This window comes from Alexandromys fortis, unplaced genomic scaffold (genome assembly GCF_014885135.2).
Source record: "Alexandromys fortis isolate MF-2015 unplaced genomic scaffold, M_Fortis_MF-2015_v1.1 scaffold_26, whole genome shotgun sequence".
NCBI classification, from domain to species: Eukaryota; Metazoa; Chordata; class Mammalia; order Rodentia; family Cricetidae; genus Alexandromys; species Alexandromys fortis.
The window spans coordinates 2,887,329-2,905,032 of NW_026067894.1; the positions used below are offsets into that span (position 1 = coordinate 2,887,329).

At 54.2% G+C, this 17,704-nt stretch overlaps 1 protein-coding gene across 1 annotated transcript; it reads left to right on the forward strand.

Annotated features, from left to right (window-relative positions):
* The first annotated feature begins 7,544 nt into the window (after positions 1-7,544).
* Nbl1 (NBL1, DAN family BMP antagonist) lies at positions 7,545-17,694 on the forward strand. The gene is made up of 4 exons (XM_050155843.1): positions 7,545-7,746; positions 15,583-15,777; positions 15,899-16,010; positions 16,433-17,694. The coding sequence occupies exons 2-4, from the start codon at positions 15,611-15,613 to the stop codon at positions 16,688-16,690; spliced, it is 537 nt and encodes a 178-aa protein (XP_050011800.1). The 5' UTR covers positions 7,545-7,746; positions 15,583-15,610; the 3' UTR covers positions 16,691-17,694.
* The last annotated feature ends 10 nt before the right edge of the window (positions 17,695-17,704 follow it).

Below are 17,704 nucleotides of genomic sequence, written 5' to 3' on the forward strand. Positions count from 1 at the left end.
CAAGACCACCACGACTTCTGGCCTGAAATCCTACGTAGCTTTTGGACTCAGGGTTGAGCATATGGACTTGGTCAGTACCAGGCCAGGTTGGGAAGGAGGAGAAAAGAATGGCAAAGATGCGGAGACTGTAAAACAGCTTCCAGCCTGGGTCGGAACTGTGTCACTGCCCAGTCCAGGGTAGTAGGTTTTGGTTATTTGATCCTTACTTTGTGGGTTCAGAGACAGAAGCCCAAGCTGTGTGTGTTTGGGGGAGATGTCGAGAATTCTTGGAGGAGGTGCAATAAATGAGGCCCTTCAATAGGGAAGAGAGGGCAGAAAGTTAGTGGCAATGCCTTTAAGTACTCAGGAGGGAGAGGCAGGTGGATCTCTGAGTTCCAGGCCAGCCTGGGCTACGTAATGAGACCCTGTCTCTATAAAAAATTTTCTTTTAGGGCTGGAGAGATGGCTCAGAGGTTAAGAGCATTGCCTGCTCTTCCAAAGGTCCTGAGTTCAATTCCCAGCAACCACATGGTGGCTCATGACCATCTGTAATGCCCTCTTCTGGCCTGCAGGCATACACACAGACAGAATATTGTATACATAATAAATAAATATTTAAAAAAATTTTTCTTTTAAAAAGTGAGGGAAGGCAGGGGGAGAAAGTTCACTTTTATTGCCACCGTTTTCTCTTGTGTCTCGCCAGTTTGAGCCAGCATTACACACTTTGATCAAAGCCTTAGATGATTATATGGTTAACATTGATTGAGCATGTCATCCGGGCTAGTTACTGTTCTCACGTGTACCACACCTAGTTGCCATAGCATACCCGTGAGAGAATAGTGTTATCCTCACTTCATGAATGAAGGCAAGTTTCGGGAGCTGAATGAACTTAAGAAAAATCAGGTTGAGGGCAAGAATGCAACAATGCCTTTGGCCTCGACCCCACAGCCCAGGCTCTTCAGCAGGCTCTGTGCTCCTCAGAAACACTGGGATGGGTTTGTGTTTAAACTTGATTTGACTTAAACCAGTTTAAACATGATTTGGCACAATTAAGCCAGGTGAAGTTGGTAATGGCCCATCTCATTGAAATGAAATTGGTAATAGTTCCAGTTTGAAATCAGCTAGGATTCTGTTTGTTTTAAATGGCAATTTATTATTCAGAAATAGTTTTTTATTTTGGTTTGGTTTTTCGAGACTGGGCTTCACTGTGTCGCTTTGGAGCCTGTCCTGAAACTCACTCTGTAGACCAGGCTGGCCTTAAATTCACAGAGATCCACCTGCCTTTGCCTCCCGAGTGCTGGGAGACTCTGCTGCCTAATTCTGCTTTTTTGTTTGTTTGTTTGTTTGGGTTTTTTTAGATTTATTCTTATTTTATTATTTTGTGTGTGTGTCTGTATGAGCTTGTGTGTCCAGGTGCGTGCAGGGCCAACAAAGGGCACTGGATCCTCTGGAATTGGAGTTACAGTGGCTGTGAGCTGCCATATGGCTGTTGGGGATCAAACTTGGGGTCCTCTGCGAAAGCAGCCAGTGCTTTTAACTGATGAGCCATCTCCCCAGCCTTGCTGTTTTTTTTGTGTAGGTTCTAGGGAACTAACAACTGTCTGTAACTCCGAGATCTAACACCCTCACACAGACATACATGCAGGCAAAAACACCTGCACATAAAATAAGTTATTTGCACATAAAAATAATTTAAAAAAATGTTTCCCATCTCCCTTACGTGATTTAACGTTTTACGTATTACAGGTGAAAAACAAATTATCCCAAGCTACTCGCTACAGATTAATAGGTGGTAATGCAAGATGGTCTTCCCAGCCAGTTTTTTCACTGGTGGGCTGCAGGTTCGATTACAAAGGAAGGACCGATCACTTTACTACTTACCTTGGAAAGTAATTTTATAAGGAATATTTTATAATTTATTTGTTTTTATTTTATGTGCAGGAGTTTTGCCTGCATGTATGTCTGTGTGAGGGTGTCAGATCTTGGAGTTACAGACAGTTGTGAGCTGCCATGTGGGTACCGGGAGTTGAACCCAAGTCCTCAGGAAGAGCAATCAGTGCTATTCAACCTCTGAGCCATCTCTCCAGCCCCCTTAGAAGGAACCTTAAAGGAATCACAAACCTAAATGTTTATACATGGAAACATCAGCCAGCTCTAGTTTCAATCTTTGAGGTGCATACCCACTCATAGATAGCTTTTTCATCAGGAGATTGAGGGCAGAAATCGGTACAAGGAATTAATCATTATTTTTGATCACCAACCAGTCCTCTCAAGGAAAGTATGTAAGTTAGTAATAACTGGGCTGCTTTCTTTTTTGATCCCTAGACTCAAAGCTATTATCAAAACATCTTACTCTAACCTGAGGTCATCCTAAGGCTTCGTTTCAGCTGCGATGCACTCTGAGACCTGGGAACACATCTCCCAACATCAAGATGAAAAGACTTTGAGCCAGCCAGGCTCCTGGCATCCAATTGTTTTCTTTAATCATTAACCTGAACTTGAGATCTCTGCAGGTCCTCGGGGGAAACTCGTAGGTTCTAGCTGTGTGACAATCCCTTGTATATATTTTTAATCATCAAAGCTCTATTTAAACTATTATCAGTTAGCTGGTACAGCTTAAGAAATCATCTTCAAGATAATCTACAGGTAAAAATACCCACTAGAACAGGATGTTTCCGTGAGATGAACACACTACATTACAAGCAGTGGGGATTCCCACGCCCATTCACACCACGCCAGATACCAGAGAAAGATGGCAACGGGAACCATGTGAAGAAGGCACAGCAGACACAAAAGACATTCCGGAGTCTGTGCTCTCGGGGCCTTGCCTACCCGAGACTCAGCCATCAGGGACTTTCCTCCCAGTGGGCTGACACCTCGAACTTCAGTTGCCTCTGACATGTCCACCGGCAGCAGAACCCACGCGTGCTGTTTCCTGTGCACGGCCCTCAGTGGATCTTTCACGGTGTTATCTGTTCACAGGTGGTACAAGTCTTTAGTCCCGGTATGTTGGAGGCAGAGGCAGGTGTTTGTCACTTTGAGGCCAACCTGGTCTACATAGAGAACTCCAGGTCATCCAGGGCTACATAGTGAGATCCTGTCTAAAGATTAAAAACAAAATTATTTGTTTATTCTTAGGGCTGGAAAGATGGCTCAGAGGTTAAGAGCACAGTGGTTCTTACAGAGGACTTTGATTCAATTCCTAGCACCCACATGGTGGCTCCCAACCGTCTATGACTCCAGGTCTACTAAATCCAATGGCCCCTCTTCTGGCCTCCGTATACACTGCATACGTGTGGTGCACAGACATAGGCAAAACACCCACGCACAACAGAACATATTTTAGAGAGTGTTCTCAATTCCATACATAGCTATACTTCACCATATTTCCCTGTTTCCTGCCCGTCCTGCTGAATCTGTCCTCCTCAGTAGGTTCCCTCCAACTTTCGTGGCTTATGGATGTATGTATGAATATATTTCTGTGACCCACATTACATATATTTTTATTGCTTTAATCATTTCTACATGGGGGAGGGAGCTGGGCATATGAGTGCAGGTTCCTGAAGAGATGAAGCCTCAAATTCCCCTGGAGCTGGAGTTGCAGGTGTTTGGGAGTGTCCTGATGTGGGCACTGGAAATCCAGCTTGGGGCCTCAGGGAGAGCAGTATATATTCATTATTACCACTGAGCCACCCCTCCAGTCCTGACCCAATAATTGATTTGTTTTGTTTTTGTTTTCCGAGACAGGGTTTCTCTGTAGCTTTTGGAGCCTGTCCTGGAACTAGTTCTTGTGGACCAGGCTGGCCTTGAACTCCCAGAGATCCGCCTGCCTCTGCCTCCCGAGTGCTGGGATTAAAGGGATGAAAGGCGTGTGCCACCACGACCTGACCTGACCCAATCATTTAAGTAGCGCTGCTTACTTGAATAAGCGCACTTACCGGTGCCAACACCACTGGAGAAGATGCCTCCCCCCCCCCCGCACCCCCTCCCCAGCCTTTAACTGCCTGTGTCTCTCCGTTGTGTCTCAGGAAATCACTGAGGCTCCTAATTGCCAGATGAGGAAACTGAGGCTCAGCAAGCGCACCCCTGGAGTAAGGCGGGGAAGCTTTTTGCTAACACACCTGGACTCCATCCAGAGACTCCGAGTCCGGCGCCTCTGCTGCACTGTATATACGAACCTCCCTAAAATAGCTTTCATTTTATGGAGCACGTGCTGTTCTCCAGGAACTGTGCCCGGCACTTCACATCCATTTATCTCCTTCAATCCTGGCTCCTTCTCAGAATCTCACCTCAACCATCACCTCTGCCTTGTTTTCTGGAAGCGGCTCACTAACTCTCCCCTCCCCCACCACCTTACTCATCCCGCTTAGTTCTCACACACCAGCATGAAATCCTCCCATCTGTTGGCTTTCTATGATAGCCTCCTCTCTGTTCTTAGGGTTCTGGAACGTTGGGTCTTTATTGGCCTAGTCCATGGTTGGGTCCCCAATATCTCATAGCTGCCTGGCACATAGGAGACCCAATAAATATTCGTTAAATGAGTGAATGAATGCTAGCAACATGCCTGGACTATATGCTCCTCCTAACTGCATTTGACAGATTGAGAAACCTAGGCACAAGCATGGAACAGTTTGCACGGAGCCCCGGAGTCCGGGGATGATGAAGAGCGTGGAGACAGATCATGCAGGGAGACACCGGCTCTTCTCGTCAGCTCAGCGATGACCGGGGTTCTGTGGATGTTTTCAGGCTGTGGGCCCTGAGCAAGAAGGAGGGCTTTTGGCTGCTTTCACTCTTCTTTCTCCAGGAGGCTGCAGAGGTTTGGACCCCCAAGGAGGCCAGGCTGACAGGATTAGAGGAAACAGCTGGCTCAAGCCCCATGCCCTGCAGGAGGGAGTTTAAATTCCCCAAGGACCCTGGAGGGGGCAGCTCTTTGCAACCCAGTCACATTCCAGATCAGTCGTTTTCCCCGAGCCCAGATGTTTGCTAATGAGCCGGGGTGAGGGAGCATTCAGCCCTCGGCTCCAGCTCTGGGCACCGCATTACCTCGGCCCCAAGAGACTGGCCCCGGGCCAGCAGGCTCTGGCCATGAGCCTGTGCCCTGTGCCAGCCAGGCCTGCCTGGGCAGCTGGAGCTGTGCTGCCAACCAGGTGTATCTCCTGGAGCTTGGAGACTCTGACTTGACAGGTTCTGCCTTTCCGGCTGGGGCCCCATTCTCCTGGATCCCAGGGGTGCAGCATCCCAATAGGAGGGGCTCGGAGGCAGCCAAGAGTGTGTGGAGAGCACAGGACCATGGCTGTGCATTCAAATCGAGCCTTTGTCAGTCACTACCGATGTGATGATCTTGGGAGGGAGGGGGTGGCTAATAATACTTTTTCCTCACTAGTACAATGGAGCAAGGGATTCTGGTAAAGAGTAGATGAGATCCCAACAGACAGACTGCTTAGCTGGGTATAAAACAGTAGCTGCTAAAAAGATTTTAAGTCCCTTTTCTAGGTCCCCTACCCACACTGTAGCTTCCTGTCCATCCCTGGTCTTTGCCAGGCAGATGTAATCAGCTGTGAACCCCATGCCCTTGGGTAGGGGTTTGGAGCTGCTCTGGAACCTCTCTGTGTTTGAGAGGGTGCTGGGCTGCACTGCCAAGGGCACTGGCTGGGATTCCAGCCTTCTTCGTTGCTTCTGCTGCTGCTGCTGCCGCCGCCGCCGCTGCGTATGATCTGATGAGCAAATTACTCCGCAGTTAGCTTCCTGCAGTGTGGGAATAGGTTCTTTTCCTGTTTGCCTGCTTTTAAAATTACATTGATTTAGTTTTCTTTGTGTGAGTGTGTGTTTGTGAGCACACTTGTGCCACAGCACAGCTGTGGAGGTCAAAGGACAACTTGCAGGAGTCGGTTTCCTCCTCCTCTCACGGTGGATCTTGGGGACCCAAACTCAGGTTGTTAGGTTAGGTGTCACTGAGCCCACTGAGCCATCTCACCAGCCCCTCTTTGTTTCAGACAGCGTTTCACACAGCCCAAGTTAGCATGGAGCCAGTTAAAGCTGGTCTTGAACTCCTTGACCCTTCAGTCTCTGCCTTTCCAAGGTAGGGATTACAAGCACATGTCACTATGTCTGGTGGGAGCAGGAGCAGGCTCTTACAGAACTTACAGACCGTGGGCATCGCTCCCATCCTGCCCAAGGTCCACACTGACACTGCTGGCAAGCTTTGGCAGTAAATGCCCTCCTGTGGTCCAAGGCTCAAGACTGGTGTCTGTAGTACACAGCCTCCAAACCTTAGCCTCTTACTGTGTAACTTTTTGGTCGTGCAACTTAAGCTGCTTCTGGGCGCTTTGCATGTATTAAGTGGCAGGTTGCACTGACCCGAGATGAAGAACCCTGCCTTGGGGGGCTGATGGAGGACGTCCTAAAGAGAGAGCAGCATGAGAGCCGTATCCTAGGCTGCCAGATCGCACCTGGAGAAGGAAGACATGCGCGCTCCCTGCGGGTCTTGGGAAGGCTTTCCACCCTGGTAGACGAAGAAGGCATTGAATGAAGAGGGAGGGAAGAATGTAGACTAAGAACAGCTTTAGAGCTGTTGATTTGGAGAGCAGAGGGCCTGGGACAGCCGTGGCATTACCCCTAGGCCACTAGGAGGCCTCCTTGCCACCATTAACCCCCAACCCCCACTCCCCCCCCCCCCCCCCCCCCCGGCCTCATGCCTGGCAACTTTGAAACATCAGCTGAGCAGGGCTGAGTCCATCTGAGCGACTTAACTACAAGGCATGGATGACTGATGCAGATGGATCTCCAATGTTCACCGTCCTGCTAGGTGATGCTCTGGGCTGTCACCTCCATGGAACAAGGACACTACCTTTGTCCTCATCTTAGGGTGGCCTGGAACTGGCTGTTTAGTTGACTCTGAGTATTGGGTGGGCACTGCTGGACCCAGTCATGAAGAGAAGCCAAGGTTTCCTGCATACTAGGCAAACACTCTGCTAACTGGGCTACAGCCGCAGTCCAGATAGATCCTCTTATTCTGTTGGAACAGGCTACACCAGTGCGATTCACCTTAGTGGATTTAGGTAGATAGCCCCTCCCTTAGGGAAGCTGCACTGTGCCCTCTTCAAGGAGACAGCGAGTCGCTCTTGGCTTTCTCTGGACGCTCCAGCTAAGTTGTTTGGAGGCAACTGAAGGTCAAGGAGCAAGGAACACATCCCAGATGGGAACCCAGCCTCCTGAGGGAAGATTGGGCACAGCTTCGAATAGGCTGCTGGTGCTGGAACCCCAATAGGCTGGAGCGCTACACTCAGCAAGTGTCCAAGGTTTTGTCCGCTATTGTCACTCCAAGGCCTGGCAAGATCCGACAGCCCAGAAAAGCCTGGCGGAGGGGAATCAAAGCCTGCGAAACGGCCGGGCACCTGGCTCGTGCCCTTTCATCTCTGTCCCGGCCGTCGGGAGAGTGGGGCCCTCGGCCTGGGCGCCCCTGCTCGCGCGCGGAGGGAGCGGCTCTCGCTCGCCCGCCCTGCCCGCGCGTCCCTCCCCTCGCCGCCGCTGCCCCCGCCCTCGCTCCCTATTTGGAGCTGAGACACCCTGACGTCGGAGGCGCTCGGCCCGCCGCTCCCCCGCGCCTCGCGCCTGCCCGGGGCCGCAGACGGCGAGCAGAGCAGCCCAGCCGAGCCTCGCGGGGCCGCCCCAGCCCGAGAACCCCGGGTCTGTGACCCCCCGAGGCTCTCAACCCCCTCTCAGGACCCCCAGGAGGACGCGCCGCGCTCCCCGCTAACGCTGCGCGCGGTAAGTCTCGCCCGGGCCCGCAAGCTGGAGCGGGGTAGCCGGGGTCCCCTTGCTACCGCGCCCCAAAACGTCCCCAGAGCCTCGCAATTCCTCTCCGCGCCTCGCCAGACCGCGACCCCGGCGCCGCGCAGCTCAGCGGCCGGTCCGGCGCCTCCGATCGCCCGCGCTGGGGACGTGGGCGCGGCTCCCGGGTGGCCAGGGGGCACCGGCGGCGTCCCGAGCCGGTCGCCAGCCGCGCCCCGAGGCTCCGTTTCTTGTAGGAGTTTCACCGCCTGGACTAAGAGTGGGAGGGAGAGCGTCGCCCGGCAGGCGCCGGGCAGCGCTGGGGCTCTGGACTCGCTCGTCCACTGGCTCAATCCTGGTCCCCCAACTCGGTCCCTGTCTCCCATCCGCAGGTCTCCGTCATCCCACCACTCCATTTCCGCCCCCACGCTCCTTCAGGAGTTCAGTCTCTCCCGTTGTCCCCCCTCGTGCCTCGATTTTCACTTTCTCTGGGCTTATGTCTCTGCCTTCGTGTTTTCTCTCGGTGACTGAGCGCCTCCCTGACCTCCTAACTTCAAATCAAAGCATCCCGCCCCAGCTTCCGAGGCGCGGTCCCCTAGTAGAACTCGTGCAAAGTTTCTCTGGCACCACGAAAGACCCCAAACTCTCCTCTTGACTGCCCCAAAGTCTGGCCGGTGTCACCCCCACCACCGCAGGGGCAGAGGGGGAGAGGGGAAGCAGGCGTGAGCGCCTGAGCTAGCTAGCCTTTCCAGGGGCTATAGCGAGCCTTGTAAGCATTCCACCCCAATGAGGCAGTGTTCACCGCAGGGCTCTGCTGCCGGCCACCTGCCCTCCAGCCGGCTCTGGCTCCCGGGCCAGGCGATGATCTTTTACAAGCGTCACTAAAGGGGGCAGCTGCTTGCCTTGGCCTGACTGGGGTGGGGTGGGGTGGGGTGGGGGCGGGCGGGCGGGCATCAAGGGAGAAGGCCACATTTCCAGGCTTTCCGAGGTCCTTGCCCAGCTGGAAGCCACCAGCCTGCAATTCGGAACACCCCAGGAAAACAGCCTCCTGGCACAGGCTGAGAGTGGGGAAGTAAGTTGTCAACGGGCAGCCCCCCACTCTTTGTCTCTAAGCAGCCAGCCCCCCGAGACTCCCACGGATGCTGGAACTGCCTGGGCGGGTTTGCCTTGAGTGAGAGCCAAAGAAGAGACAAGGCTGGGGCGTTTCCTTGGTGACCCCCACCCCTTTCCACTCTTCCCTGAAAGCCAGACCTCTCTCCTGGGCCTGTGTGTTGAAGGGGTAGGCAGGGGAGTGGATGCTTTTCCCGTAGCCCGGGGTACAGCCTCCTTAAAGTGAAATTTCAGCTCTTTCCTCCTGCTGGCAACCCCAGGGGTCGGAGGCTGTGGGGTGGGCAGGGTTGTTGGTGAGGTCTGAGGGGAACTTCTGTTGAGCAGATGTGAAAGCCTGCCCTACAGCCGGTAGTTAGAGTGCGTTTGTTTTGGAGACTGTTTTTTGGTCTGTGGGGCCTGACTGCCTGCATAGAAACACCCAGAGCCGGAAGGTGAAGCTGCCTGGTACTAGGAGGTAGGCCTGGGTGGTATGGGATGGACCCTGGGTATCAACCCACTGCACAGTTGGTTCATGCTTTGCCCTGGCGCTGAAGGAAGGAAAACCACCCTGTGGTGCTCCTGGGGTCATGGAATCCTTGTGGCCTTAAGCGGCACACTGGAGCCAGACTCTCCCCAAGGGAATCTCCTAAGCCAGATGTTCCCAGGCTAAGCCGAGGTCTATTTCACAGGTGGGAAGTGTGAGGTTTACGGAGGTGAAGCACAGGTCACTGACACGGTCTGTATGAGCAGCCCTGCCCCTAGGCCATGTATCCTGAGACAGCCCCTGTCCCGCAGCACCCAGGAACCCAGAGCTGGGACCCCCACTGATGTGAGGCTGGAGACTGCTTTGCCCCCTCCCCAGCTGCATTTTTCTGTTGCACCATTCGAGGAAGTCCCTGCACTCATTCCAAGACCTGGAGGATTGCCCCACCCTACTGATCCCCAAGCCCAGGGCAGCGGCCACAAGCACCACACCCTCTCCACCAGCCGCATGCGCAGTGGGCACCAGGCATAGCCCAACTCTCTATAGCTAGGTGAGGGTGGGGGTGCACTCTCAGGGCTGCTGTCTTCCAAAGGGGTAGAGTTTGGATCAGGTCTTGCCCCAGCTTCTGCTCTGGCAAGCGGGAGTGTTGGGTGACACTTGGCAGCTTGTGAAACGGTCCCCAGCCATCTTGCTGCTTGCTTAAGTTTCAACTCAAGGATTTAGGTATCCCCCCCCAAATCCCTACGGTGGCAGATGCATCCCAGATTGAGAAACACTGGGGATTAAACCGGATCTGGAGGAAGGAACATAAGAGGGCTAAGTGACTCCAAGCCACGCTCACGGTGACTTCCTGGAGCTGTAACCCCACAGTGACAACCTCTCCAGAGCCTTCCTTACCGACTCCTCAGGTCAAGTCACAGCTGCCTAGGCAAGAGGGCTTGCTTTACTGTTTCCACATTGCGGACGACCAAACAGACTCACAGACATCTTCAGGTGGCTGAGCTGAAATTTGAACCTGAGCCTGCAGTCGTGGTGGGGAGCAGAGGAGAGATTTCTGCCTCCCTGTATGTGTGTGAGGGAGATGTGTGTGTGTGTGTGTGTGTAAGACTGGGGGTGTAAGCCGGGTGGTGGTGGCGCACGCCTTTAATCCCAGCACTCGGGAGGCAGAGGCAGGCGGATCTCTGTGAGTTCGAGACCAGCCTGGTCTACAAGAGCTAGTTCCAGGACAGGCTCCAAAACCACAGAGAAACCCTGTCTCGAAAAACCAAAAAAAAAAAAAAAAAAAAAAAAAAAAAAAAGACTGGGGGTGTAGTGTGGTACAGCCTACCTTGAAAGTCCCGGTGGGGACTGATGACCGACTTTTCAGAGTTATCAAAAAAGGAAATGGGGCGGGGGAGGCATCTTGGTGCACACCTTTAATTCCAACACTTGGGAGACAGAAGCAGGCAGATTGAGTTCGAAGCCAGCTTGGTCTACCTAGTGAGTTCTAGGACAGCCAGGGCTACACAGAAAAACCCTTTCTGGAAAGTTGAAAAAAAAAGAAGAGGAAATAGGCAGCAATTGTTCCTTCAACTCAGGTCACCTCTTGGTGGGTGCTGGTGGCAACTGTCCTTGAGAGTTAGGTCCGCAGAGCATTTAGAACACCTGTTCCAGGCGGTAGACCCCAGTGGTGGGACTGAGAGCTCCATTAAGGAGGCCATTTTTCTGGGGATCTGGGGGCCACACACGGCTCCTACCATGGCTGGGCCTCAGAGTCATGCGGGGAACACAGACAGATGCCCCTTCAGGCCACACCCCGGGCTCTGGTGGTTTGATTTTGCAGGCTAGCTAGGCCCAAGCACTTCTACGTTTCTGGTGAGCGCCTCAGGGAGGCTGCTGGAGCCTGGCAGGTGTGCTGTGGGCCAAGCCTTGTGCGCTCCCAGCCCCACCCCCTGGCATTCCTGAAGGGCCTTGTGAGTCAAGAGCCTGGGGAGCTACCACAGCACTTCCTGTCTGGGAGAGATAGGTCGCGCCTCTTCTTGACCTGTGTGTGAAGAGAGGGGTCAGCCCGTGGGTGTCGCCCCGTGGGGGCTTCCTTTCTGTATGAATGGCAGCAATTTGGAAAAGGCAAGGCACAAAGGAGGCCTATGGGGAGCTGGAGAGAAGGAAGGGCTGTGCCTCTCACAATCCAGCAGGTGCCCTGATAGGGTCACCAGAAATATCCTGCCCACCTCCAGGTCTGAGGTGGGCCAGGGTGGGCATCTGTATGTGCTCCACTGTGCTACTGAGCTCAGCGGACACTTCCCTCCCGTACCCAGGTCCAGGAACCAGGTACTGCCATGACCACATGCCGTGACCACATGCTGGCCTTTGGGGAGCCAGGAAGGGAGCTCAAATTCTGGTCTGTGGAGCAAGGTTCCAGATGAGGCAATGGTTAAGCACAGAGTTCTGACGGAGACTGGAAGGCTGCCCCTACGGTACCCCAAATCTTGTTCCAGCTCCTCATTCTATTCCACCATTCCTGGACACCTCTCCCCATCTCTTGCCTTCTCTTTCTCTCTCTTTGGCACCTTCAGACTGTGAGGCTAACGGCTGCTCACCTGATTCGATCATGACCAGGCCTCGCTTCCCTGATGTCGGGACGTGTAAACACGTCTAAACCCCAGCTGCGGCCTGCTTCCATTCTTCGAGTAGAAAGTGGGGGAGACAGGGCCTATCCAGTGGAGTTATTGTGAGCTGAAGCGGCGGCTAGGACCAGCATTTCCCTGCCAGGCAGGAGAGGCCATGGGGCTGCCGCCTGTGATCCCCTCTGCCGGCTTTTGCTCCTGCAGTAACCTTGGCCAGGAGCGCCCTCCCTCGACCTTCACCATTACCCAAACGCAATCCTCTGCTCAACCCAGAATGGTGAATTTCCTCCCCGCTCACTCAGGCATCTCTGCATTTCCTCGTGGGATCTGAGCTTTGGAGGGAGTGAGCGTGGCCTTCCTGCTTCCCTGTCCTTGAAGACCCCCAGACACGGAGTACCAGCTATGGGGAATGAGTGGCCCAGGGGAGGGCATGGCACCTCTCTTGCTGGGGACTGACAAGCCCTGCCTGTAGAGCCTGGGTGTTGGTCTGAGTGATGGCTCACTTCTGTCCTGCCCTGACATTCTGGCACTCTGTGTGACCTTCAGGGTGGAAGCTCTGAGGAGCTGGGTGAGGCCCCAAAGGCCCAGGAAGGAAAGTCCAACTGTTGCTTAAGCAGAAAGGAGCTGAGTTGCGGGTTGAGGACACACGCAAAAAGGGCAAATCAATGGAAGATTAAGCCTGCAAGGAGCCCACCCAAGGGTGGGTGGGGGGCATCATGGCCTCTGGGCAGGGTGTGAGGGCTTGAGGAGAGGGGTTCCTGATGGTACCTCTTTGACCTCCCTTCTGACACTGCCCAGCCTTATTCATCTTCCAGAGATAGGAACTGGTGTTGGTAGGTGAATGCTGGATACTGGGTGGGTGCTAATTGCTGGGTGCTCAATGCTGGATGGTGGGGGCTGGATACTGGGTGTTGGATGCTGGGTGCTGTTATAGGAGCTTTCTAATTCTAGAAAGGATCCATGTTCCTTCTTTCCAGCCAAGGGAGGCCATGAGAGATGAATTCTTCCACACAGGCACACAGCTCCTAGGCTGCAGACTTCTGACCCCAGACTCCAGGGGCAGTGGGGGGTCCAGTCTACTGGGGCTTCAGCTGCTGATCTGGGGAGGTCTAGGGTGATCGCAGCATTCTGCCCTGGATCCTGGCCTGGTTGTGGTGGGTTGGGGTACACTACTCTTCTGAGGGGCGTGATTGGCCCTTGTGCTTGTCCCTGCTGGGGCCTCTGAAAAGCAAGATAAAGGAGGTGACCTTCTGAGGCAATCTATCTTACTTCTCAGCTTCTACCAGATCTGTCTAATAACAGGGCCTAACCTCTGGGCCAGTGACACTCTAGAAATGTCCGCTTGTCCTGTCTCCAGGTAGCCTAATAGCTAAGCTCCAGGCTGGGCTCCGCCTGAGCCAGTCCTGACTTTGGCAGCCTCCACCCCCACCTCTCCTGGTTGCTGGTTCAAGGCGGACTCACATGCCTATCTCCTGACTACTATCGCTACAGCTCAGATCTCAATTCCAGTGCCTACCGAGACCTTAGCTTCACGTCCTGCCTGGGTCTCATTGATTCCCTGCTTGTCATTGCCAAGAAAGTGTCCCAGACTCAGGGATCTCTCTGGTGCCTGGAGGGGCCAGTCCAGCGCAGGGAGGGTCCAGAGCGCTGGTCTTCGATGGACCTTGGAGCTCTTTAGAAGGCTGTGGTCACACCTTTGCTCAGGTTAGTTCTTGAGGGAGGACAGAGGGCCTATTAGGAGCAGGAGGCCTGCTGGATGCTGGGGCTGTTGCCTACGCTCAGGAACGAGTCCAGTCGGTCCCCGTGGGACGTGCTTATTCTAAAAATGTGGGTTTTGTCGTTGATCTCATGGGTGAGTCTGGAGTATGTGCTGAGTGTGGATCACAGCAGAAAGTACTGGGATCTGGGCACACTGTCCAGTCCCACCCCCAACTGTCCCTTTCCCCGTCAAGCCAGGGGCAGAGTCATCTCTAGGGACCAAGACTTCTGCAGAGAGAGGAGCAGTAGCTGGGGGCCTTGCCCAACGAGCCTGAAGGCTGCTCTATCCTCCCTGACAGTCTCCTCCCTCAGCCCACTGGATTCTCACTGCAGAAACTGTCCCTTCCACTGCCACCTCCATGGGCAGTTTTCAAAACACCTGTCATGGCCACCCCCATCACTTTCTGGGGATGGAAGGTCCAGGGCAGGGCCGTCATTCAGAGGAGCCAGCCTTCCCCACTCCTGGTTCCTGACTTCCAGAGAGCTGGTGGAAACACCCTGCTCCTCTCTCCCCCATTCAAGCTCACCCAGGCCCCTCTGGGGACAATACTAAGACACAGTTCCCAACTGTCCAAGCTGGGGTATTCCCCTGTCTGGTTGTCTATCAGGTCTTTTTAGGAGGCATGGACAGTGACCTCCTCTAAGGCTGTAGAAGTGTGACTCTCACCCCAGCTGAGAGCGTTCACTCTTAAGTCCCCAGGGAATTCTGATGCACTACTACTACTACTAGGTTTGAAGGCACCACTTATTTTACAGGTGGAGAAACTGAGGCTTGAAGGTGCCAGGGTCACCAAGCATTAGATAGAAGATAGATAGATAGATAGATAGATAGATAGATAGATAGGGATAGGTAGATAATGATAGATAGATATATGGTAAATAGATATAGATAGACAGACAGAGACATACATACATACATACTTATATACATACATACATACATACATACATACATACATACATACATACATACATACATACCTTTCTCTAGTGTCCTGTTTCAGATGAGGTTTGAGGACACCCTGCCTTTATAAGCACTTCCCTTTGTTCAGGTCTCTCTGAAACCCCCTTCACTACTTTTGAGATGTGTGTGTGAGGGATTGGGAGAGGGGATGAAGCCTACAGAAGCTAAAGTTGGGGAAGGCGGCTGAAGTCCCCCTCTGATTGGCTCCTATACACACAGACTCTGTCCTGCAGCGCCATCTTGTGGCCAGCTCTGGAATTAGTGCCTTACTCCTGAACCAGGGACCTTTGTGTTTGACTCTGGGGTTAGGATCCTCCTGGGGGTAAAGACGTGTGGGGATCTCTGGTGGCTGAACACTCTGGTGGGGAACCCTAAGAAGAAATATATCTGCCTCAGTGGCATAAGGTTGCGAGGAAGTGTCTTTTTAGGAGGCGTGGGCTATGGCCTCCTCTGAGGCTGTAATCAGGATCACTTTGGATTTATGGTATGAGGGATCCAACCCAGAGCCCCTGCTTGCACAAGTCAGGCACACACTGTACCACTGAGGCACACGCCTAACCGCCTAACCTGACACTGGTTGCTATCCCACTGAGGACTGTTCAGTCGCTCAGTGCCATCAGGTTACATACAGCGGTGTTACATACAGCTAGCTGCTTTTGACTGTTAGTGTACCTGCCGCTGGGCATGGTGCTACCTGCCTGTCACCCAGCAGTGGGATTGGGAGGACCAGGAGTTCAAAATCATCCTTGGATACAGACCTGAGGCCAGCCTGAGCTACATGAGGCTATGTCTCAAAAAAAAAAAAAAAAAGTTTGTCTGTGGAGAGAGAGCTGGCCTTGAACCCGAGGTCCAGAACCTGCACTTGGAATACACCCTGCTCCCCAGGACCTAACCTGGGCTATCCTGCACCTCACTTTGCCACCTGTGCTCAGTTCCAGGGCTCTGGACGTCACGGGCACCATGCTTTGGGTCCTGGTGAGGGCTGTCCTCCCTGTCATGCTGCTGGCTGCCCCCCCACCCATCAACAAGCTGGCCCTGTTTCCGGACAAGAGTGCCTGGTGCGAGGCCAAGAACATCACACAGATTGTGGGCCACAGCGGTTGTGAGGCCAAGTCCATCCAGAACAGGTGGGGCTCTCGGGGAGGGAGAGGGTGAAGCCCGGGACCGAGGGACGGCGAAGGAAAACCAGGACGGTTCACTCCTGCCTCCCCTCTGGAGATCCGGGCTCAGGGCCATTTCTTCCCGCAGGGCGTGCCTGGGACAGTGCTTCAGCTACAGCGTCCCCAACACCTTTCCGCAGTCCACAGAGTCCCTGGTGCACTGTGACTCCTGTATGCCGGCCCAGTCCATGTGGGAGATTGTGAGTAGGTTCTCGGTCCCTGGCCTGCGGCAGGCAGGACCTGAGGCTTCATTGCTGTATGAGCTGCAGGGTTCCTGCTGGGAATACACACGGGGGATTTGTAGAGGATCGCAGATATTCCTGAGGCTCCACCCATGTTACAAACCGTACAGTCCTTTAGTCCCCACTCACTGTTACAGGCTAAGACCCCCGCCCCCGTGCCTGGGGGAATGGGTAGGAGGGGCGGGAATGCCTGTGAGAAGATGAGATTGGAGTTCCTGCAGGAGCTCACCCCTCCACCCCCCTCACCCCCACCCCATGGGTCCACAGGACACACTGGGCTGGCGCAGGTGGACTCTGGGATTTTTGGTCTCCAGGGCTGTGCTATTATTATTGGAGTCTCTAACACCTGCCCAAGCCTTCCTTCCTTCTGTCCCACCCAGGTGACCTTGGAGTGTCCAGGCCACGAGGAGGTGCCCAGGGTGGACAAACTGGTGGAGAAGATTGTGCACTGCAGCTGCCAGGCCTGCGGCAAGGAGCCCAGTCACGAGGGCCTGAGCGTCTACGTGCAGGGTGAAGATGGACTGGGCTCCCAGCCTGGACCGCACCCCCACCCCCACCCCCACTCCGGTGGCCAGACCCCCGAGCCCGAAGAACCTCCTGGAGCCCCTCAGGTTGAGGAAGAGGGGGCTGAGGACTGAGGGCCTCCAACTCTTTCTCCCCTCTTGTCCCCTGTGGAATGTCTGGTCCCACCCTCCAGGGAAGAGGGAGGGGAGAGGCGGAAATCTCCCCCACCCCCTTTGGCACTGGATGGACTTGGAATGCTGCCCGGTTGTCATAGAGATCCGAAGGGAGGGGCTGTAGCTAAGCTGCACAATTTAATATATGCAAGACGGGGGGAGGAAGCAGACATTCTCAGGGCTCTTTTTTGGAAGGTGAAGTGTGGAGCTTCGCTTTCTAGAGATGGGTCCTTGGGATGGAGAGGAAGTGGGCTGAGCTGCTGAGGACGAGCAAGACCCGCAAACAGGCAGGCCCAGGCCAGGGTCCATACAACTCCTGATGGGGCAGGATCCCCAGGGATGGGCAGAGGGTGGGTACCATGGCAGCATCCTCTTTGCGGGAGGGTCTGAGCTGGGAAGACTGGGCAGAAGCAGGAAGCTCCAGCCCCTGTAGATTTCCCTAAGGCCTCCTTCACCTCCCACCTCCAGGAAAGCATCCCCTTCTTTGGGGTGGTTTAGGGGTCAGGCTGGGGCAGGACCCCGCTGACTCAGGTGCCAGAGCATCACTGAAGAAGAAAGGCCATCCTTCCTGTCTCTCTCCCTCCAGAGATCTTAGCCATGTTCTGGACCCTTTGGGATGCAGAAGCAGCCAGTCCCACCCGTTGGGGCGGGTCTTTCTGAACAAGGTGATGCTTCGTTGATTTCCATCACCTGGGACCATAGTGGACAGGAGGCCCCCTCGTGTAGGGCCCCTGCTGACCTTGACTTTCTCTAGCTCCCCATTCTTCCCTCTCCTCCCGTCTGCACTTTAACCCTAGGGCAGGGCAGGTAGTGAGGAAGAGCACTCTGTCTCTGATGTGTTGGCACCATTGTTTGTGTCCAGGGGGGCTGCTAGCTCACCCCCTACTTGGGGGTGCCCCAGCCCATGGCTGTTTGACGAGAGCCTTCAAGCTTGTAACCAGTAGCCCGTTCCCCCCCCCCCCCCCCCCCCCCCCC

Coding starts and splice junctions, on each gene's coding strand:
- Nbl1 (XM_050155843.1), top strand. CDS start 15,611: ATGCTTTGGGTCCTGGTGAGGGCTGTCCTCCCTGTCATGCTGCTGGCT. Junction 15,778..15,898: donor GCCAAGTCCATCCAGAACAG/GTGGGGCTCTCG, acceptor TTCTTCCCGCAG/GGCGTGCCTGGGACAGTGCT. Junction 16,011..16,432: donor CCCAGTCCATGTGGGAGATT/GTGAGTAGGTTC, acceptor TGTCCCACCCAG/GTGACCTTGGAGTGTCCAGG.